General features: G+C 38.1%; 4 protein-coding genes across 9 annotated transcripts; 2 read left to right on the forward strand and 2 right to left on the reverse strand.

The window, feature by feature from the left end:
* Window positions 1-2,471: 2,471 nt before the first annotated feature.
* tmem221 (transmembrane protein 221) lies at window positions 2,472-8,102 on the forward strand. Its single transcript, XM_017478734.3, has 3 exons — window positions 2,472-3,364; window positions 4,513-4,598; window positions 6,722-8,102. The coding sequence occupies exons 1-3, from the start codon at window positions 3,096-3,098 to the stop codon at window positions 7,186-7,188; spliced, it is 822 nt and encodes a 273-aa protein (XP_017334223.1). The 5' UTR covers window positions 2,472-3,095; the 3' UTR covers window positions 7,189-8,102.
* On the reverse strand, window positions 4,156-10,816 carry borcs8 (BLOC-1 related complex subunit 8). Of its 3 annotated transcripts, none has more exons than XM_017478742.3 (6): window positions 10,679-10,816; window positions 10,321-10,433; window positions 9,338-9,402; window positions 9,146-9,253; window positions 8,743-8,804; window positions 4,156-5,078 (listed from the first exon to the last, which is right to left on the reverse strand). In XM_017478742.3, the coding sequence occupies exons 1-5, from the start codon at window positions 10,713-10,715 to the stop codon at window positions 8,765-8,767; spliced, it is 363 nt and encodes a 120-aa protein (XP_017334231.1). In that variant the 5' UTR covers window positions 10,716-10,816; the 3' UTR covers window positions 4,156-5,078; window positions 8,743-8,764. The 3 variants fall into 3 exon arrangements, with proteins under 3 accessions (XP_017334231.1, XP_017334229.1, XP_017334230.1); XM_017478740.3 differs by having other exon boundaries at window positions 8,743-8,831; XM_017478741.3 differs by lacking the exon at window positions 8,743-8,804.
* On the forward strand, window positions 10,814-16,430 carry rfxank (regulatory factor X-associated ankyrin-containing protein). 4 transcript variants are annotated; one of them, XM_017478737.3, is made up of 8 exons: window positions 10,814-11,132; window positions 11,286-11,407; window positions 13,151-13,216; window positions 13,354-13,454; window positions 13,534-13,659; window positions 13,750-13,816; window positions 14,400-14,480; window positions 15,970-16,430. In XM_017478737.3, exons 2-8 carry the CDS (start codon window positions 11,305-11,307, stop codon window positions 16,011-16,013), a joined length of 588 nt encoding a protein of 195 aa, XP_017334226.1. In that variant the 5' UTR covers window positions 10,814-11,132; window positions 11,286-11,304; the 3' UTR covers window positions 16,014-16,430. The 4 variants fall into 4 exon arrangements, with proteins under 4 accessions (XP_017334226.1, XP_017334227.1, XP_017334224.1 ...); XM_017478738.3 differs by having other exon boundaries at window positions 11,289-11,407; XM_017478735.3 differs by having other exon boundaries at window positions 10,814-11,042.
* On the reverse strand, window positions 16,094-19,604 carry nr2c2ap (nuclear receptor 2C2-associated protein). Its single transcript, XM_053683238.1, has 5 exons — window positions 19,556-19,604; window positions 19,380-19,470; window positions 18,323-18,428; window positions 16,926-16,994; window positions 16,094-16,448 (listed from the first exon to the last, which is right to left on the reverse strand). The coding sequence occupies exons 1-5, from the start codon at window positions 19,591-19,593 to the stop codon at window positions 16,327-16,329; spliced, it is 426 nt and encodes a 141-aa protein (XP_053539213.1). The 5' UTR covers window positions 19,594-19,604; the 3' UTR covers window positions 16,094-16,326.
* Window positions 19,605-23,652: the final 4,048 nt, after the last annotated feature.

The raw sequence follows: 23,652 nt of genomic DNA on the forward strand, positions 1-23,652 counted from the left end.
ATCTGATGCAAGAAGAAGCAACCTCCTGCTAAAAGCCCCAGAGCAACAGGTCCACGCTGCACACATCTGGATTCCCTTCAGTGTAGTACAGAATCAACACTAGAGGATCCTTACCTGTAAATGGCTTCATGGGGAAACCATCTGTGTGGCTGGAAGAGAAAACAAAACAGCATTGCACAAAGATTGGTTCACTACCGTTTTTACATGCTCTAGAAAAAGTGTTGACACTTTATAACCATTTGTTTGGCACTACACAAAGAAATTACAGTTATGCCAGGCCTCACTCTGAGTGAGGGAACCTTTGGAAAATGCACATTTTTTTGTTTTCCTGAAACTTCTCACTTCTGCTTTTTACAACATCAGTGGCTTTGATGTTTTTGAGCATGTGGTGGGCCTGTTGAATTCAGAAATAGATTCTCTGGCCAGTATGCATATGTTTGAGCGATTCTTCGTTGTGTATACTTTTTTTTAGTATCTGGTTTCTCTTACTCGGAAAAGTGCAAAGGTAGTCTGCAAGTTCCCACCATTGAGGCTGAAGCATTAAAACCCACTTGCTGACTGCAAGCGAAGTTTGTCAGAAATAATGAAGACATGCTTTATTCTAGATCGTTTTTGGCTTGGCTGACTTACAGTGACTTTCCTCACAACATACAGACAAGGCACTCAAGAAAAAAAGACACCTGCATAGTGCATACACTATCAAATACAGAAAGTATATCCGTAAACATACTTTAGGGTTTGGAATGAATTTTTATTTTAAATACACAGTGTAACCTGAGCAAAAATGTGTGTCGTATGCATTGTTCCCCTCAGTGTTTGCTGTTAAGGTAACAGGTAAGGGTTTTCATTGGATTAAATAGTAAATATTCATAATAATATAGATGCTCAGGCATAGTATGGTAACGTGATAAAACGCAATATATGCTATATAATGTAAAAGGTAATATAATGTAGTTCAAATCTAATTTTTATTATTGGCGAGAGAATGACTGTTTATAGCTGCTACAATATAACAGGAATTAACTTGTCTCAGAGACATTTCACAACTATTTAATTAGATATATCATATATTTATACTATGAACAGATAAAAACATGACATCACATCAGTTTTTCAAAATTGTAATTGTTGGGAAATTGTTTGGTATAAGATGAATTAAACACTTTGAAAGAATAGGGGAATGAGGGCAAGGCAAAAATGCATGCAAGCACGGAAGCAAGAAAGCAAGCATGCATGCAAACAAGACAGAAAGCAAGAAAGCATGAAAGAAAGAACAACATAATTTTTTTTTTCCTGTTGCATTCAGGCAGTCACTGGAGGATAGTACATAGTAGATAGTGAACTAGTAGACCTGACTTGACTCTGTTTTGGTACTGATATATCCACTGATATTCTACATAGTATATAAGTCCAAAGATTGAGTAGAATATAATTTTCTTTGATATATTAAACACACGTATAAATGCTTGCACATGCTGCTATTACATGGAAACAAAAATTTTTATATTTTTTTAAATATAAAATTTTTACATAGACTTCACTTCACTAAGCCTAGATCACAAGACCATAACCTGCCAAAACACAGACCCAAATTAATTCTCACCCTGTCCTTATCAGACATTTATTCAGAAACAGTTCTGATACACCTTAAAATAAATTTACAATGTGGCCAAAAGTTTGTGGACACCTGACTATCACATCCATATGTGGTTCATATCCAAATTGTTGCCACAAAGTTGGAAGCACACAATTGTATAATAATTCCTTAGATTTTATATAATAGTATAGAATGTCTTTGTATGCTGTAGCATTACAGTTTCCCTTCACTGGAACTAAGACTGTGCACAAAGCAAGCTCCATGAAGACATCAGTGTCTGACTTCAATAATGCTCTTGGCGCTGAATGGGTGCATCTCTACAGTCATGCTCCAAAATCTAGTGGAATGTCTTCCCAGAAGAGTGGAGGTTGTTATAACAGCACATGGAGGAGGGACTAACTCTGGAATGGGATGATCAAAAAACTCATATTGGTGTGATGTTCAGGTGTCCACATATTTTTGGCTATATAGTGTATCACAAAACAATTCACACATCCTCACAGTTCATAAACTGGTATCACCCAGAATGACAAATTACACACTTGTAATGCTGTCTTATGGAAATATTCTAATTACGAGACGACCACAATGTCTAATCTCGTTTTTTTTCTCTGAGCCCAACTTTCAGAGTTCTGATATGATCTACAGCAAGGGTTTGGGAACATTTTGTATGTTAACTGTTCACTTCTTATTTCAGTAAGGCAAAATAAACTTCTTGCCCTCGAAGATACCATTTTAAAATAAATAAATAAATAAATAAATAAAGCCGTTTTCTCACGTTGTCCTTCTATTTATTTGTTTTGGGGTTTTTTTTGTTTTGTTTTGTTTTGTTTGTTTTTTTTAGCTCAGACCCACTTGAACGCACAGCACGTGGTAATCACTCTCTGAACTCGTGAGCAGGAGATATTTTGGAGGATTTGAGAGCAGCATAAATAGGTTACAACTTGGTGTGATGCTCGAGTGAGATTTTCAAGAAGGAAAATTGGTAGCTTGTAGTTTACAGCACTCCAGCACAGCGTGAATTTACTTCTTATTGCCCTGGATAGTTTTGTTGTTGTTTTTTGTGGGAGGGGGGCGACTTTAGTTTGCACCTGCCGGGGTAATACTCCTGCTTGTGAATGCCATTTTGGTTTCCAGCTACGTCTGAAAGTACACTTAGTGACTAGTTTAATAAAACGGTGCAGTAGTTAGTGTAGTGCGTTAGAGAGACGGTTTCGGTGCAGTAGTGAGGGTTTTCGTTAATTTTGTTCGAGCCGGTGATTAGCTGTGCTGTTTGGGAGGGGAATGCGACTGAAAAGTTCATTGTTTCAAGGTGTTTTTTTTTTAAATCTGGGGATTTGGAGGAGACATCGTGAGCAGGAGGAGAGAGGAAGCGCATTTCCGAACCGGATAAACACGGGGCGAAAGAGGTTTTGGATCTGATCGAAACCCACGGACTTGAAGAACTCGCTTTCACTCCATTTTGTTGCAGAAAACATTGGGGTTAACACTCAGGCCGATGAGCTACAGCCAGCGTGCTCTCCTCGTTCTGGCGCTGCTGGGGGTTTTGTCGGCGATCATGTCGCTGATGTCGGTGAGTTTGATTTTCCAGCTGAATTCCGTGGTGAAGGAGTCTGGATCCGCAGTACCGGAGGAAATGTGGGCCGTGTTAAAGCCGCTCTCCTCCGTGCTTTCTGCGCTCTCTCTCACCCTCAACTCCAGCGCGGCCATCATCTGCCTGCTGCACGCGCACTTTACCACCGAGATGTGGAGAGAACACACACACAGGTACAGGTATACATACGTGCACACGCACAGGTGTGTATATATATACACACGCACACAGGTATACATACGTGCACACGCACAGGTGTATATATATACACACACAGGTACAGGTGTGTATGTATGTATGTGTGTGTGTGTGTGTATATATATATATATATATATATATATATATATATATATATATATATATATATATATATATATATATATATACACACACACACACACACACACACACACACACACACACACACACACGGGTTTCGGACATTTCCTGCGCCCTTTACTAAGGTTTCTTATGTTTAAAATCTAGCCTGTGGTACACTTTTCAGATTATTTATTACAACACCAGGACCCATACAAATTTAACAAGCCTCTGATAAATTCCATTGCAGGATTAAACCTTGCACTCTGGAAACCCCTCCATGCAAACTATTTACACCTATAGGCAAACAAACAAGGCCACTGAACAAGAATACAAACTACAATTATTACAGTAAAGCCAAAAAAAAAAAACAAAAAAGGGGGGGCATACACCTTTTAAAAGGCAAACTGTAGCCTACTCTTCCTTCTGGCTGAAATTCTACCATCAAGCATTCAATACATCTTTTGTAACTGTAGGACCAGACCTTTCATTATACCTTAAAAAATAATAAGTATATAGTTGGGCCTTAAGGAGCACTGGTATACTTAAAAGCTATTTAGAGATACACCACCTTCTCAAGTAAAAGAGATATACTAAAGATACAAAAGGTATCCACCACTCCAGCAACAAACAAACAAACAAAAAATACAGTCTGGCACCTTTTATTACTGAGAATAATTCATTCAAAGACAGCAGAGAAATTTATTTTAACCATGATGTTTAGTGTGTTTCATAAATGTTTCTTCATTAGCAAGTAACACAATGGTTAACTAGTAGATGTTAAAATGTTGATGATATATTGATTTTATTTTTCTGTTAGTTTACCTAATGTTTTGGATTGCGGTTTTGTTTGAGGATGTTTTTAACTTCCATCATTAAAAAAAAAAAGAAGTATAATTGTTTAATACAGGTAATAAAATTTGCATTTTCACCCATGAGCAAGTGGAGTGAAAACTTTTACACTGCATTCGATGTGCTTGACCTCTTTTTTTTCCTCCCTCAGGGCTGAATGGTTCCTGTCAGACAGTAGGGTCATTCGACATGTCGCTATCGGCTTGTTTTGTGCTGGGATTTCTTTTTACCTTGGTGGTAAGTGCCATCAGTGCTAAAGCTTTACAACAATAATATTCCAAGTCACATTAACTGAAAACAATCATTTGGCCATATATTTTAATGCTACAATTACATGTATAACCTACAAAACCAGTTTTAAAAACAAAACGTATTTAGGCAACATATCAGATCAGTTTAAAAGTAACCCATTGTCATGAAACAGCACAATACAGTTTAAAGCTACTTGAATATATTTAAATACGACCGAGAATAATCCTTTCCTTCACACACTTGATGAAGCACTGTAATGGAGAACTGGGCAGAGTACTCGCATTCACTCCTCTCAAGCCTCTGTCAAGTTGCCAAAGTCACAATTCAAGAGGCCGTCACACTCTGATTGAGCGAGGTACACCTTTGGAATGGAGTCCATTCAGTAGACTCGTAACTGTACTTCATATCCCAGAATTCTGCTTCTCACAAGTGTCTCTCATTATCCCAGGATCCACAGTTCTTTTCCTGCAGAAACCAAATAAATTAACACATTAGCAGTCAAAGGGATATAAATAGTCATGTGAAAAAATGACACCATGGAATGGAAATTTTCTTTTCCTTTTATTTATTTATTTTTTTACATATTTGGACAAGCAAACATTTTATCCTCTTTGAAACAGTGCCTATTAATAACGTTTATACATTATCAAATGGCATAAAATTTTAATTTTATAGTCATTTTCACAATTTAAATGAGCAAAAAACAGATCAGTCACATGGAAAAAGTAAGTACACCCCTACATTTATCACACCACCAAATCCATAAAATTCGAATCACGTGTTCAAGATTGGGTGCCAGTGATTAGAACCTGCTTAGGGAGTGCAGGTAGAACCTATCTTATTTAAACCCCTCTCATATCTAGTGTCTGCTGTTTCCTTTGCTAGTGAGGTGTGTGGTGTCATCATGCCAAGATCTAAAGAGTTCTGTAAGGCCTTCAGAAAAAAAGGTTGTGTATACCTATTAGTCTGGCAAGGGATTTAAAAAGATCTCCAAATTATTTTAAAAACGTCATTCCACTGTAAGGAAAGTAATCTACAAACGGCGCAGATTACAAACGACTGCCAATTTGTCCAGGACCGGCCGTCCCAGCAAATTCAGCCAAAGAGCGGACCGTCTGATGCAAAAAGAAGTCTCCAAGAACCCCAAACATTTCATCACCGGATCTGTTAGTAAGTCCTGCAACTGCTGGTGTCAAAGTGCACGCTTCTACAGTCAGAAAGAGATTGCACAAATTTGACCTGCATGCGAAGCATACCAGGAAAAAGCCTTTGCAAGACTACAGTTTGCCAATGAGCATATAGGAAAAGACCAGGCCTTTTGGAATAAGGTGCTCTGGACAGAACAATCAAAGATAAGAGTTGTTTGGTTACAGTAACAGCAGACATGTTTTGCACTGACCAAAAACAACTTTTCAAAAGAAGCATCTCATACCAACTGTGAAGCACGGTGGTTGAAATGTTATGGCTTGGGATTGCTTCGCTGCCTTTAAACAAGTGGAAATTTTCCCAGGATAATGATCCTAAGCACACTAGCAAATCCACCAAGGAATGGCTCAAAAACAAGAACTGTAGGGTTCCATAACCATAATGGCCTAGTCAAAGCCCAGATTTGAATCCCATTGAAATGTTGTGGGGGATTTAAAATGGGCAGTACATGCAGGAAAACCCTCAAACATCTTGTAACTGAAAGAATATTGCATGGAAGAGTGGTCACAATTTCCAGCAAGCCAATGTCATGGACTGGTGGACAATTATGCAGAACACCTACAAGAAGTTATTTCTACTAAAGGGAGCAATACTAACTTCTCAGACCAAGGGTGTACTTACTTTTTCCACAGAAGAATATCACTATCTATTGATATTTCTGTTAAATAAATGATCTAAAAAGCTATTTTTTTGTTCAAGTATATCAACTTTATTAATAGGTACTGTTTCAAAGATGATCAAATGTTTGCTTCTCCAAATGTGTTTTTTTTTTGTTTTTTTAAAAAAAGGTGAACAATTTCAATGGGGTGTACTTATTCTTTTTTCCACATGACTGTACATAATATCTGTAAAACATTTTCTTGTTTGGTCTGTTGATCATATTTCCTCTGTTAATTTTACAGCTTTGTCCATTTACATGTTGCTGGTCTTTGAGATTGAGACAGGAATAGCCAGCGTGTGTGTGCTCTCTTCAGGTGTACTGGTGCTACTGGTGTTAGTGGCTCATACGCTGGTCCGTGCTGCGTGCACATCCAAACACTTTCTCAACCAACACATCAATACCATGTACCAGAACGACCCTGAGAGCAGTGCTGGCATCTGCACAGTATCATCAGAGCTTAGTCTCCGAGAAAAGACCACAAGACAACGCAGTGAAGACAGCATGAACCACCTGTTCTCCTACACAGAGCCCAAACAACAACACTCCAATGAAAGAGAGGTGTATGGTGGGAGTGGACGCATGCACAGGACCACGTCTACTGAATCCAGCCTGCTCCAGACACACACAAAGCCCTGGAATGGTGTCAACCATGAGATGAGAACTGTGCTGACTCGCAAAGCCACAGGCAAAGACTCTACCTTAGTGTGAGCAGTTTTACTGTGAGAGGCTTTCAAGTGGAACTGTTCCTTTTACTATTTTTGCTACAGACTTTCCACTGTACACTACACCACAATTTCTCGGTTTTCTGCCTGACATGACACCCTATATGCGATAAGATTCTTGTTAGTTATGGTGATTTGAACTACATGCATTAGAAGGTACACTACTCAAGTTCTATTCAGCACTAAGAACTAACATATAAAAACACTACCGCTTCATCCTACAATTATATAACCATGTAAACAGTGTTAACGGATAAAGTGTGTGCTTGTAGGTCTTGTCACTTTTTTTATATTAACTCTCTAGACTTTCAATTTCTGTCCACACAAATGATAAATCAGTCCCTCCGGGATTTTGCAATCGCAGAAATTAACTCAAAATCAAGAAAACGCTGCAATTTTCGAAATCAATGCAGATTTGGGGCAAGACGCGTCATGTGACATCATCACAACGCACATTCAGCCAAAGCCCACTTTACTTCATGTACATCGAACATGAGTACAGCTAAAAGGTCTCATTTACCAACAAACATCACTGTGAAAGAGCGTGCAAAACAATTTTGTGCAATTTCACTAATTCATGTAGTTTTCTGCAAAAAGCACAAAAAACTCTGCAAGTTACTTCGCAAAGTTTGAAAAAAGCCGCAACAATCACAAACCTGTTCAGCCTGATAAATAATTCAACAATTCATGCTTATAAAGTCTACTCATGAAGTGTAACTGGATTTGAAATGTTCTTATCTTAGGAAAAATAATTGTTAGGTGCTTTGGATTTTCTCTTGAAAGACCACATTGTATTAGGATTTTTATATTACTTTGTAGACTATATTTTTTTTAGGATGTAAAAGTGTCAATAGTATCAAACATTTCTGATGAAAAATAAACACTACAGAAATATATTAAGTTCAGTGCTTTTCATAATTGATAAATGATATACAGCAAGTGGACAAGGTGAGAAAAATCATAATGTAGGCTATACATTTTTTTTTTTAATTTCAAGAGTATTGATTTATTATTGTTTTCTGGCACCCTGAATCAGAACTGAATACATTTCTACCCCTTTAAATTAAATGATTTGGTTTTTGAAAGCCTAAATATAGCAGCACTATAATGGAATCTGGGGCCTATTACACTATTTTGCCATATTTTTGAGTAATACCTCATAGCAGTGTACCCCAATGTTAAAATGCAGATCTCTAACACAAAATGCATAAATGTTGGAAGACCTGATTAAAGTTATGATTGTCATTTTTTTATCACACAGAAACTGAACACATCAACCAACCACTGACAAAACTACTTCATGAAACACTTCTCTGTATCTGTAGCAACATGGCAAACCCCACTTTTAGCTCAGGAACTCCTTGATTTTGGCAATTAAGGAATATATTGCCACAGAAATATAGAGTTTATTAAAACTTACTTTTATGTCCAAAAGATGAAACAATGGGACTAATTCACCACTGGTCTAACTCTGGATCAAACTGTGGGCTTACTTTTCATTTAATGTAATTAAAGTTATTACTAGGGAGGCAGCACTAACCTTGCTTATAGATTTCCATTCGTCATGATGATGATGTGGAAGAGTCGTGTGGTGGAGGATCACTGTCATTAGGTACAGGTTTCACACAACTAAAGCAGCATGCATTGGTCAAAATGAAAATTATGCAACTCTAAAAGCTTCATTATTTAGCAAAAAAAGAAACATAAGAAGCAGTGTAAAATCAAATGATACTGTAACAGAATGACTGAACATGGCATACACCATAATAACTGGCACAGCAGAATACTAAGAAAATTATAAAACCAACACAGCTGGCTTACATGCCTTTGACGAAAGGAAGCAAGTAAATACTTGAGAAACATTAGTCTGAGGTGGGTCATGGTGAAATGGTGCGATTATGTGAACTGATATTTCAAAAAGCCACAGTGGCCACATAATCTACCTGCGTCCTTGAGCACCGCTGATCTGTTCCTTTGTTGCGATGGCTTGTTTCAGCAGTCCGTCAATGTTTTTAAAATAGAGGCTGCTGTTGGCCATGCTCTTCACTGCGCTTGAATAAAAACAGGCAAAATATATTCCACATAATGTACTGTTTTGACCTAGTAATACCATGTTTAGGTGAATAAACTCTTACCTGCAGGCATACTCCACTGTATAAATTGCTCCTTGGCTCTGTTCTTCCCAGCTCTGCATGTCTGTCTATAGAAAATGAAGTGACACAAACTGTTAAACACAGTCCATACAGGATTTCCCAGAGTTGTTTTTTTTTTTTTTAGATTGTTGTGGCCAAAAATGCTTGATTTTGCTGTGGCTTATTTTTCTAAATTTGCAATGTAATTTGCTCTTTTTTGTGGAAATCCACTTGAATTGGTGAAATTGCTATTGCACAAAACTGTTGTGTGTGGTCTTTCACAGTGATGTTTGTAAATGAGACCTTTTAGCTGTACTCATGTTCGGCGCATGTGATGACGGCACATAATGCATCTTGGCCTAAATCTGCAGAACTTTTGAAAAAGTGCAAGCTCCTCCAAATATTGCAGAGTTTGCTTGATTTTGTCTTAATTTCTGCAATCACAAAATCCTGGAGTTACTGCTAAATAACATAAAACCAAGACTTATTGTATCATTCTGGGCATTATTACTGACTGTGCAGTTGATCTTGGTTCCAAAAAATAATTTGCTTTATGACGTTTGATAACGGCAAACAATCTCATGTGGATGTCAAAAATCCATCCAGGGTTATCCTACTCAGGGTGGCAGGACACAATCCCACACACATTCACACACTACGGACAATTTAGAGATGCCAGTCAGCCTATAGTACATGACTTTGGACTGGGGGAGGAAACCAGAGTATTCGGAGGAAGCCCACAGGGAGAACATGCAAACTCCCTGCACACAGGGCAGAGGTGGGATTCGAATCTCCAACATACATACATATGTATATATACATACATATATATACACACACACATATATATACATACATATATATACACACACACACATATATATATATATATATATATATATACACCCTCATTGATACCGCGTTCCCCTGCTCATAATTCACTTCATGTCGATGTTTAAAATAAACAGAAATGGAAAGCACCTTACCTTATGTTGTACCAGCTCAGGCAGAGACCTCCTCACGTGCTCCTGTAGGCGATACAGTGCTATCGACGGCTCATTAGCCAACACGTACATGCTCTCCGTGAACTTATCCGTCACTGACACCGAGAAAACAAACGGTTTATTTTCTATAGTGAACTCCTGCGACGCTGTATGGTTCATATACATGTCAGATATTTTTTTTAACAGCTCAGACAATTATGTTGAACCAAAATAAGCCACATGTATTAGCGCTAGCAGGCTCAATAATAATGTTTGCATGAATAAATCCGGAACAAACTAAATTCATGTGTTTATATGGCACGTAGCCAAACAGGAAGAACGACTATTTTTGCTACCTTACCTCGCTTTACTTTCAGTGGCATTTCCTGGTCGTCCATTTTAAACAAAACGCAGTATTTCCTGCAGTTAAAAGAAATACTGTAGTTTATTTATGTCCACACAGTGCTGTCATGGGTTGTGCGATTACGTACAGTGCAGTGCACCGGAAATTTCGCTCGGCTTCCAACATCAAACATAACAAATAGTTCCGACGTGTATGAGGGGAAAGGCGCTTTCACCGTAAGATGAAAAGAAAACGGTCTAAACTTCGCCAAATCTAAAAAAGAAAAAGACTTTAGATTTGTTACTTTTAAACAAAACGCGTCACAAGTGTAATGTATGACCGTTTTTTACACCTTAGACTCGACGCGATTTGAAATACCGAGGTATGTATTAGTTTCAGTTTTGTTAGCGAATAATTCAGGAAATAAACACAAATTGCTTTAAGAAGTGCTGAGACAGGACCTAGAGTTCCGGTAAGATAATACTACTTGTTCATTTCTATAACTCTCATGTTTGAATAAGTTTTTTTTAAAGGTTTTTGTTGCTTGCAGTTTTCTCTGTGTGATACGGATGAGAGTTTTGAAACGAGTCGAGTTGGGATTTTTGTGTACTTTCTTTATTTGAAGCAGATGTGATGATAAAGCCATGATGGAGAATATAAGTGACGACAGCGCGCTTGATCACTCCACCACCCTCACTAACAAACAGCGCGGGAACGAGCTCACAGTCCGACCCGCCACTCTGGACAGTAAGAGCTGCTCACAACACACATCCATATGCAATGCAAAATCCCTTATTGAAAAATCTCACACATTCAATCATTCTTCCACTCTTCTCCAGTAAGTGTTTTATCCTGGTCAGGGTCGCAGTGGATCACAGGAACACTGGGTGTTTGGCAGGGACACACCCTGGATGGGACACCAGTCCACTGCAGGACACCATGCACACACCTAGGGGCAAGTTAGCATAGCCAGTCCACTTCCTGGTCTTTTTTTCCTGAGGTTGGAGGAAACCGGAGAACCCCCCCCCCAAAAAAAAAACCATGCAGTAACCTAAGCTCAGGATCAAACCAGAAACCGTGGAGCTATGAGGCAGCAATGCTACTCCATTACCCCTTATACCAGCATTTCACCCAAAGACAATAGGTCAGGGCCGTGGGGGTGTAATGCAGTACCTTCCATGCGTGAGCATAGACGCCAGGTAAAATACACGTTGTGAGTAACGTTTATGGTATAATTGACATTTTTGTGGTTGTAAATTATTTGTTCAAATTCAGAGTCGCATGCTATTTTAATTAACAGTATTTAATCAGCTTAATTTAATTTAATTCACACTCGAACCTTAAAGTGACCACAAGTCAACAGGTAAACAACTTCTTAATCATTTCACCACAAACATTTCAAGCTTTATGCTTGATATACAACTATATTTAGATTATAACATTTATTTTCCAAGAAAAAGTGTCTTTCAAACACTTGCACCGTCTCCCATGCTATCTCCATTGCATTCTGCCGATTGAGTGCAGAATCGTGTGGTATTTCAGGCATTTTAGGGATGGTCAAATGTACATATTGACTCGTTATTTCAGATAGACTGAGCAATACAACCTATTCTTCACTATCAAAACTTAGTAGTAAAATTTCAAGACTACCCAACCCCCCACCCACACACACACACACACACACACACACACACACACACATTTTGCTTCGACGTCCTTCAGGGAGGATCAAACCTTATTTAAGGAGGTCAACCCCGCCGTAATTCTTACCCTGGTGGTTAGCCCATTTTCCTCTCACGTTTGGGGTTGGGGATTCGATTCCCGCTGTGCCCTGTGTGTGGAGTTTGCATGCTCTCTCTGTGCCTTGGGGGTTTCCTCCCCCAGTCCAAAGACGTGCATTATAGGCTGATTGGCATCTCTAAATTGTCCATAGTGTGTGTGTGTGTGTGTGTGTGTGCTGGGTTGGCACCCCATCCAGAGCGCCCCCCACCCTGTGCCCCAAATCCCCTAGGATAAGGTCCAGGCTCCCTGCGACCCCGTGTAGAATAAGCTATACAGAAAATGGATGGATTTTTCCAGTGATCATTTATTTTCCTATGTTAATGTTATTCACAGCATAATCACATGTGATCACATTACTGATAATGTGTTCACACTAATGTCATAAGGATCATTTAGAAATGCAGATGTGAAGGAAGGACAATTGGATCTAAACAGAAAAGTGGAATAAGACTTGTAATGTGTATTATAATAATATAATTAATTATTATTAATTTAAAAGAAGGCAGAAAAGGCAGAACTAACGTTATCGGTATCGGCCGATATCACTCTGAATAACCGGTTATCTGTATTGGCTGAGAAATTTAGTATCGTGCATCTCTAGTATGATCCCATATTTTAAACACCACCAAGACTATCTTCCATTATCAGTTGTGCGTTCACTATACTGTATGAAATGAATTACAGATTTTAACTTCCTTAATTTCCTAGATTTGTCCATTCATCAACTGGCCGCACATGGTGAACTCTCAAAAGTAAAGACACATCTTGCCAGTGGTAAGCAGTACTGTGTATTGGTGGCATTTCTATATACAATGACAAACAGAGATTAATATTAACAGAGATAATATTTTAAATTTAAGACATGCTTGGCTTTTTTTTGGCTTTTTTTGGTTTATTTGTTTGCTTTTTAGACCATGCCCTACTGAACAGTCAGGATGAACGGGGATTCACGCCACTTATGTGGGCAGCAGCATTTGGAGAGATTGAAATGGTCCAATTTCTACTAGAGAAGGTAAGAAAGGCTACACGATGAGTAGACTAACAGTCTCTCGTGTTGGATATGTTCCAAATCCGTTTGTGTCTTAAACCAGGGCGCTGATCCGAAAACCTTTGCACGGGAGCGAGAATGCGCTTTATCCTTAGCCAGTGCTGGGGGATACGCAGACATCGTCGATATGCTTCTAAAACATGATGTTGATGTCGATTCCTACGATTGGGTGAGTAGAAAATGAAACAAAATGGCTTCAAAGTGCATCAATGAATCTCCACATGTATAACTGTATTACCTCTATTCATTTTTGACACAGAATGGAGGAACTCCTCTTCTTTATGCAGTTCGTGGCAATCATATAAAATGTGTGCAAGCTCTGTTAAGTAAGTTTATAATTATGCTCATTTTTAAAACAAAGGGATTACTTTTTATAACCTTTTGTACTGAACACTATCAACTATCTATGTTTGTTTTTGTAGTTTGTGTATGTTTCTTGTATTATGATATTATGGGTTTCTTGTTTTAGTTCAGGTCATAAGTGACCCGTGCACTTTTTTTTATAATCCTGTTCATAGTACAGAGCTGATGTTTAGGGTCATTTTGAGCCAAGAACAAGGTGAAATAAAAAATATTAATGACTAGTATTTGTGAATCGAAAACAAAAACGTGATTTAATTTACTGACCAATTGACTTCATCTTTTACATACATACACCTGCCATATAATAAAAGCTCTTGGGGCTACATTTTCATCAGTATTGATTATACTGAAATATAAATAAGATTGAAAAGCAATTGTTAGATATAGTGATATAAAATCTAAAGAGATGGCCAGAGGCACGGCACTGCTGAATAATGAACAAAAAACAAACAAGAATTAGACCTAATTATTATAATTATAGTTTTCATTATTATAATTGTATTTATTTTATTCACACTAATACAACAAGCACAACTGTGTGTTTAGGACATGGAGCTGATATTACATTCGAAGCAGACTCCGGATACAGCCCAGTGGCGCTTGCCATTGCTCTTGGCTACAAAAAAAGTAAGTATCCTTAATCCTCCAATTCATCAACAACCCCAGTTTCGAAAAAGTTGGGACAGTATGGAAAATGCTAATAAAAACAAACAGGAGTGATTTGTAAATGTACTTTGATTTTATTTAAACAAAAACCATATAAAGGCAAGGTATTTGATGTTGTATCTAATCAACTTAATAGTTTTTTGAAGATAAATATTTATTTTGAAATTGATGCATGCAATGCCTTCCAAAAAAGTTGGGACAGGGGCAATTTAAGACTAACAGCGATGTGACAAGTTGAAATAAGGTGGTGATGTGAAAGAGGTGAAGCAATCATCTAATCGTAGTATGTAAGGAGTCTCCAGAAAAGGCATAGTCCTTCAAGAGCAAGGATGGGTCGAGGCTCACCAATCTGCCAACAGATGCGTCAGCGCATAATCCAACACTTTGAGAACAGTGTTCCCCAAAGAGAAATCGGTAGGATTTTGGGCATTTCACCTTCTACAGTGCACAATATAATTAAAAGATTCAAGGAATCCGGTCAAATCTCTGTGCGTAAAGGGCAAGGCCGAAAACCACTTCTGAATGCCCGTGATCTCTGATCCCTCAGACATCACTGTCCTAAAAACCGTCATGAGTCTGTAATGGATATCCTGACATGGGCTCGGGAATACTTTGGTAAACCTTTGTCAGTCGACAACATTCACCGCTGCATCCACAGATGCAAATTAAGGCTTTACTGTGCAAAACAGAAGCCAAACATCAACACTGTCCAGAAGCACCACCGACTTCTCTGGACTCGGTCTCATCCGAGATGGACAGTAGCACAGTGGAATCGTGTTTTGTGGTCCGACGAGTCAACATTTCAAATAGTTTTGGGACAAGACAGCCGTCGTGTTCTCTGGGCCAAAGAGGAAAAGGACCATCCGAGCTGTTATCAGCATCAGGTCCAAAAGCCAGCGTCTCTCATGGCATGGGTAACTTATGTGAGGGCACCATTAATGCAGAAAGATATGTACGCATTTTGGAGCAACATATGCTGCCATCCAGAGCAGGAAAACGGCAAACCACACTCTGCCCAGATTACAAGCGCATGGTTCTGTAAGCCAAGAGTACGGGTGCTAGCATGGCCTGCCTGCAGTCCTGACCTGTCTCTGATTGAGAACCTGTGGCGCATTATGAAGGGCAAAATAAGGAAATGAAGGCCCCATACAGTTGTGCAGCTGAAGAATGCATAATGGATGAATGGGAGGAAAATCCTCTTGTTAAACTTAACCAGCTGGTGTCTTCACTCAGCGCCAAAACACTTAAGTGTAATTAAAAGAAAAGGTGATGTTACACAGTGGTAAACAGTTTACTGTCCCAACTTTTTTGGAGTGTGTTACAGTTATCAGATTTCAAATGAGTGTATATTATATAGTGTATATACTTTTTGCTATAGGTTAAGTCATAATGCAAATGTTACTGCATATAAATACACTGTTTGCCTGACCAGCACTTTTTTCATTTTCAGTGCAAAAGCTGCTTGAGGATCACATACTGCACCTGCTTCGATGATCACATGTCTAAATTTAAGTCATAATTGTCTTTTTGAATGCTGCTTTTTCCTTTGTAATAAAAATATCACTATAAACCTGTTGGTCAAAGCCATTTATTTAAAAAAAAAAAAAAATTATTAGTGAGTATTTAAATACATTTGATTCCCAATATATAAAACTAATACAATAAAAAGTCCATCTGTGCTCAAAGAAAGAGTGCAAGAGATTCAGGTGAGCTGTCCATCAAAGCGAGCTGCTGCCTGTTTGCTGTTTTTTTCAGTTTCCTTTTTGCTGTTTGTTCTGGTTCTCTCATTTGTTCTCTTTTCCAAACATCAGGAAGCTTGTTCTCCCAGGATGTCCAAAGAGTAAACTATTATTCTTCCAAAAAAGTCTGTACTGTTTTCAAATACTATTTTAAGCTTCTGCACCAGTGGGGCATTTTGAATGGGAAAGCTGTGGGTGAGGAGTCAAGGCTATAATATCAGCATGGGATGAGTGAAAGATGTGTGATTTCTGGCAATGAACCAGCACCAGCGACTGGGCAAAATTCTACTTTATGTTTCTACTCCATCATTAGTACTGCTTAACTGATAATAGTGACTAATGTTTAGATTTTTAAAAAGTAGTAAGCATGTGGCTAAAGGAACATTTGAGCTTTTTTAAGCCGTATGCAAGTATCAAGTATTGAAAGTCTCCTTCACCCCAAAAATGAAGTGACCTACAGACACCACACACATTTCAGGGATAAATAATGTAAATAGCAGATAATTTTGACCAAACTGCATCTTTAAATTAGGTACAGGAATGCACGTCAGAATTCCTGCATCATGAATCACAGAATATGGAAATTACATTCAACAACTCAAATCTACACGGGTAGACTTCTCACTCAAATATACGAATAGATCTCTGAAACCTTTTTTAAAGGATATTTGCAAAGAGTTGTTGTCTTCTGGATAGAAGTCCATAATGTGTTCCAGATTCCCATCTTTAATAGAGCCTGGGACAGAGACAATGAAAAAAAAAAACATTCAATAATGCAAGCCTGACTGTGGTTCTGTATGTACAGAGTCCAACATAGATTGACTATCAAAACATCACAGAATACAGATAAGGTTGTGGTAGTGTACAGGGATGATAGCATATGGTTATAAGCAAATCTCTATGCTATTAATGTTATCTTTTACCTGTATCTTAGGTTACAAGATCATGATTCAGAGGATGATATAAATTTTATACTGCAGCATGGGATTCTGATTGGTCAGAAGGTGTTGATTAATTCTCTAGAGCAGCAGCTGTGATAGTAGTACCAGCTCCAAGGCAAAGCACACCTTTAGATTAATGTGCTTGTTCTAATGCATGATCAGTTCTATAGGAATAACTCACTTACAATATACAATAACAAGTACTTGTATGGTGGATGCACCACATAAATTCATTTTGGATTTTAGTTATAATTGTTGCAAGTTTTCTATGAGGAGAGGAGTTTATTTAGCATTTTTACAATGACTCTCCAGTGTGAGTGTTTTATAAAACAGGGTGTCCCAAAAGCCTCCATACACAGGGGAAATTAAATTCACATTACATTTATTCATTTAGCAGACTCTTTTATCCAAAGCGACTTACAAATGAGGAAATACAAGCAAAGTGGTATTTCAAGCGGAGAATAATACAAGTAGTGCTACCATACAAGATTTTTAATTGAATGCTAGAGGAGCGAAGTGTGCAGAGATGAGGTGTAAGAGCCAGTGTAAGTGCATTTATTTATTTATTTATTTATTTATATATTTATTTATTGGGTTTAGTTAAGTATTCACAGAAGAGGTGGCCTTTAGCCATTTTTTTTAAGATCGTGAGGGATTCTGCTCTCTGGATTGAGGTTGGAAGTTAACACTTTTTAGCAAAATGTTTCATACTTATAATATTTTATATATACATATATATACACATACATACATACATACATACATACACACACATATACATATATACATATATATATACATATATACACACACACACACACACAGATATATGTATATTTAAATGATTAGTATTATTTATATTATATTTATATATTTATATATATATATATATATATATATATATATATATATATATATATATATATATATAGGGTTGTATGGTTGTCACACTGAATTGTTCATAGCATTTCTCCCCTATACAGAAACATGTACTTCTAATTCAGTACTACATTGTCTGAGACTCCAACTCCAATTGAGTTACAACACTGAGTACTGTGAAGCTTTAGGAATGCTTTAAAATGCGAGTGTTTTGTTATAAATTTAGAACATTTCTGATAGAGACCTTCTAACTTGCAAGATTTTCCTGAAAATCCTCCCTGGAACTGCAGTTTGAGCTCAGACATTCTGACAGGCCCAGGAAACTCCAGGAGCACCCACTGACACTCTCCCTGTGGAACAAAAGGGGAAATTACAATAACACAAAAAACACTTCTCTGACACGTGTTCTGAAGATCAACACTGATTTTTTTTTTCATAGAGTTTAATGACCATGTATGTAAATCAATGTTGTATCCATGCAATTGAATTGAATTTGATCAGACATGAGAAGAAAAGGCAGATTTCCAAATAGGTATTTGTTCCTTTAGGAAGAATCTCACACTACATTGCAAACATCTTACTACTGTATACACTATGTTTAAATATATATATATATATATATATATATATATATATATATATATATATATATATATATATATATAAATAAAATAATTGTACAGCACTTACTGTAACTGAGCATTTACTACATGTAACACTAAAATGCAGCTCAACTAAACTAAATCATGACAGTCCATGGAAAGACAGGAGCCTATTAGAGGAAAATTCCACCCTAAATGACTGACTTTAAAAGAGACACCCTAAATGTATTGTGTAATGGCATTCTGAGCTGATGTTTTTGGTTTAAATTTCTTAATCGACGGGTTGGTTTGCTTTTGTTTTGGTTCACAGTTTCCTACATGACTCAAAATATTGTTTGTTTATGTGCTGATAATGGTGCAATGGGAATTCATCTCTACCCAAAGAGAGTGCTGCAGCGGTGCTTTAGGCCTTTAGTCTGTCCAGCTCTCTCACTTCATCAGTGCAAATGATGCACTTTTAAATCCATGTTCAGTAGCAGATGATGGGAAAACCTAAAGCACCCTGTACCACTGAAACCTACACTTCAACCTGAAACAGCATTCAAAACTATAACAGCCATAGTCACATAGAGCCATTAAAACTTCAGCATGACGTGCTACTGAAAGCTAGAAGTAGTAATACAAGAATACAAGTAGAAATACAAATATATTAACTAACAATTTTTTTTGTTTGTTTGTTTTTTAGCAATCCTTCTTTACCTGGTCAGAATTCCAACAGGTCTCCTCACTGCAATCAAACATGAACTTTTTGCCAAACTGCTTGACATCTCTGTTTAAAACGGAGCTAACCCTGGTAAACACAAAACACCGCATTTTAATTCACGAAGAGATGTGCTCAAAACACACATTATTTTACTAAAATTTGACCATTTTACCTGCTCTGTGTGTTACTACATATCACAGACACGGCCATGTTGAAGTCAATTGCCGAAAACCAGGGTGGCTATTTTTACGACATTATAGCTATTTTACGACTACCCGCTGGATGGCAGTATCGCACCTTTGTTTACGTAACTTAGACTAAATACTAAAATGTTCTACAAGCATGTCGTTTCTTAAAACTTCTGTTGTAATGGTGAAAATCACGTATTTTTATACGTATACGCCCATTTAAAGGGTTCAATCCGAACCTCATTAACTGAATCACAAGTATAAATAATGTCAGATCAAATGATCATTTAATATTATATGTTCTGTCAAAAATCTCTATGCATCCAATACATAGTCAAAAAATAGTACTAATACATTTATTCATGTTTTGTAACCGCTTCAGAGTCATGGTGGGTCCAATGCCAATCCCAAGAATACTGGGAGAATTTACAGGGATAGGATAGCTAACATATCTATCACAGGGCACCATGCATACACACAGTCACACCTACAGGCACTTTACTGTAGCCATTTCATTTACATTTACATTACATTTATTCACTTAGCAGACGCTTTTATCCAAAGCAACTTACAAATGAGAAAAATACAAGCAAAGCGATATATCAATTATTTATATATTTATTTTTTATTATGAGTTGGTTACGTGTTCACGGAAGAGGTGGGTCTTTAGCTGTGTTTTGAAGATGGTGAGAGATTCTGCGGTACGGATTGAGATTGGAAGTGCATTCCACCACTGAGAAACAGTTAGCGTGTAGGTTCGGGAAAGGGACCTTGCGCCATGCTGAGTTGGAACTGCTAAACATCGGTCGCTAATCAATCGCAGATTGCGAGAGGGAACATAGGCCTTCAGGAGAGAGTTGAGGTAGGAGGGTGCTGTTCCTGACAAGGTCTTGTAGGTGAGCATCAAGGCCTTGAACTTGATGCGGGCAGCTACAGGAAGCCAGTGGAGGGAGATGAAGGGGTGTGTGACATGGGTTCTCTTGGGCTGGTTGAAGACGAGGCGCGCTGCAGCATTCTGAATCATCTGAAGGGGTTTGATGGAGCTGGCTGGGAGGCCTGAAAGCAGTGAGTTGCAGTAGTCCAGTTTAGAGATAACAAGAGCCTGGACTAGTATCTGTGTAGCCTGTTCGGTGTTGTAGGGTTGGATTTTCTTGATGTTGTAAAGGATGAACCTACAGGACCTTGCAGTTGCTGAGATATGGTCTGTAAAGGTCAAGCCGTCATCAAGAATCACCCCAAGGTTCCTGGCCGTCCTGGTTGGCAAGAGTGTGAGTGAGCTTAGCTGTACAGTGAGGTTGTGGTGCTGTACAGTGAGTTTGTGTTTTTTACTGTAGGTAAAAAAAAACCTACAGACATGTTTTTTAGCTGGTTGAAGGAAACCGGAGAAACTGGAGGATGTCCATACAGACATGTGGAGAACATGCAAAATTCCACACAGACAGTAACCTGAGCTCCATTTTGAACCAGGGACCCTGGGGCTGTGAGGTGGCAATGCTGCTCACTGTGCCACCATGTCACCCTTTTAACATCTTCTTCTCTTTTTTATTTTTTATTTTTTTTAATTGGGTGGTATCACCTTGGCCAATAGTATTTATTTAAGTCCTGGTAAGAATCAAAAACGGAAAGCCCTAAGCTACAGGTTCACTGCTCAGTTATGATTTATACTAGAAATGTTCCCTGTTCTTGATAAAACATTGGATCTAGTCATTGAATTGATTGCTAAATTATAGGAAAGGTTTGCTTTTAAATATAACTATGTGCAGTGCAAGAAGCAAAATAAAGCTACTAGTGTGGTTGGTGTTAGTGTGCAGCCCACAGTCTGTGGTTGGGATTAAAATACATATTTTCTAAACTGCTTTAATGTGAGACATAGTCAGAATGTACTCTGTGTATCACTGAAGCTTCGTGGACTTGAATTTGTCACAGTTGGGGCTAATTTCTGGGTGTATTTTTAGGTGGCTAGTTTAAATTGGAGTGGAGAGTGACAAGAAGACATGGTGGAGGAGTGCACTTGTCTAAGAATGACATCAATTAAGGCTAAGCCCAAATCCTGTTCTCAAACTGTTTTGATCTTATGCTAAGGGGTGCTTTTCAGCCACGATGTGAGGTTGTATATATTAGTTACTGGTCAGTGGAGCATATAAAAATGTCAGTGGAGTTATCATCAGGAGCACTTGGGAAAAAACTTGGAGTATTTGATGTACATAACTCAAAAGTTTGGCTTGTGCATATCTAAAAGGTGCTGGATATTCTCAGCATAGTCAGTGTGCATATTGTTGTTTGCTGGGTTGAGAAACCATCCACTACTCAGAAATCTCCAGTAGAGAGCAAGCATGTGGTTAGGAACTGACATTGATGAAGATAATACATAGTCATCCAGTGAGACAAAAAGCATCCAGTGAATGGCAATTCTGTAGTTGGAAATGCCTTGTTGATGAGAGAGGCCAGAGGAGAACAACCAGACTGGTTCAAACTGACAGGAAGGCTATGGTAACTTAAATAACTATGCTTTACAACCGCGGTGAGCAGAAAAGCATTTCAAATTGCACAACACTCCAACGTTTGAGGAAGATGAACTATTGGTGGCACAGCCTCACTGAAAAAAAAGGTTTGTATGAGCAGGAAAATGTAATTGCAATATTGCAGCCCTCCAGGACTGCAGTCTTATAAAGCATTAGTTCCTAAATGCTACTGAAGCAATGCTAGATTGCACATTATAGTATGCTTCCCTCCTTTAATACACTCAACGTACTCAACTTATCAGCTCATTAACAAACTTTTCAAGAGTTTAGAATTGGTGTGTTAGAGTAAAATTGTGCAGTGTAGCAGTAGTTTGATTGGGAAACAAGGTGTCCTGTGGTTGAGCTACTATTGGTTTGAAAACTGTTGTGGGTTTACCACTGCTTAATGAGTTCTGTATTTCACTCAAACATGGACATCTTTCAGTTATCATGAACAAGATTTAAAGTCCTAGAACATAGGGCGCTAGAGTCTAGGGCTTTAAGTCTGTATTGAGTGAAAGACAGTGTGAGACATCATGCTTTAGCACAGTGGTAATTTTGGAAATGTCCGGCATTTTCACTGTCATCTTGGAATAACCAAGAACCAAATGGTCTTACTGCAAAAAATGATAAAGCGATACAAAGTATTTAGCTTTAATGCTCCAAAAGTATGTAAATGCGATGCTGCAGCTGTCAGACATGCATGTAATATGGGCTGTGATAATGGACCTCTATAGGTGAAAGTGAAATAAAAGTCCCCACCACCACCACCACTTTAAGATTGGAAAAGTTTGAAGAATAAAAAAGAATCACATCAGATGGCTTGTTGATGACAACTTGTGTTTTGGAACAACAAGTGTTTAGCCAGTTTTGGTTCGCAGGAAGATTGAACTGTCTAGCTGTTACAATCTGAAAACCATGCAGACAGAGCAGCTTCCATCACTACTGACCAGCTGGAAAATCACACTGGTTTGTGTGAAGCAGAACAGCACCATAAACTAAGGCCATATGGCTTCTTTTATTACACTCTTTGCTAAATTTAAATAGAACATGTGTTTCTCTTGCTATAAGATTTTCTCATTCTGTTGCAGATCTGATTGTGTACACAGTTCTTGAGGAGGGGTTTCGTAATCTGTCCAGGAAAGCACATCGACCTGGTATGTCACGTACATTCCCTTGGCACTGAAAAGTTCTGCTTCATTTTGAACGGGCTTTCTAATTAAGGCATTAAGAAGCAAAGCGTTTGAACAATATGCTTGGCTGCCTCCATTACAGAGCACAATCAGTTGTAATTTGTTCCTTTACAACAGCAAGAAACAGATTTTAGGCCTCTTTTTTTTCCCTGAGCTTATGGTTGCAGAGTAGGCATCCATTAGGCTGTTTACTATAATGAAGGGAATAGTAGATGTGTTAGACTGTGCACTAAATTACAATGGATGATGGATGGAGAAAGAGACTGACAGGAAGATGAAGCATCCTTAAGGTGTTGTAATTGCCTCCAGTGGTACTATAGGTGCCTTCAGTCTTTCTGCTAGTGGTACTGATTATGTGCTGTTTGGACATTAACCTTGTCTGGTGTA

This window comes from Ictalurus punctatus, chromosome 10 (genome assembly GCF_001660625.3).
Source record: "Ictalurus punctatus breed USDA103 chromosome 10, Coco_2.0, whole genome shotgun sequence".
In the NCBI taxonomy this organism is placed as follows: domain Eukaryota; kingdom Metazoa; phylum Chordata; class Actinopteri; order Siluriformes; family Ictaluridae; genus Ictalurus; species Ictalurus punctatus.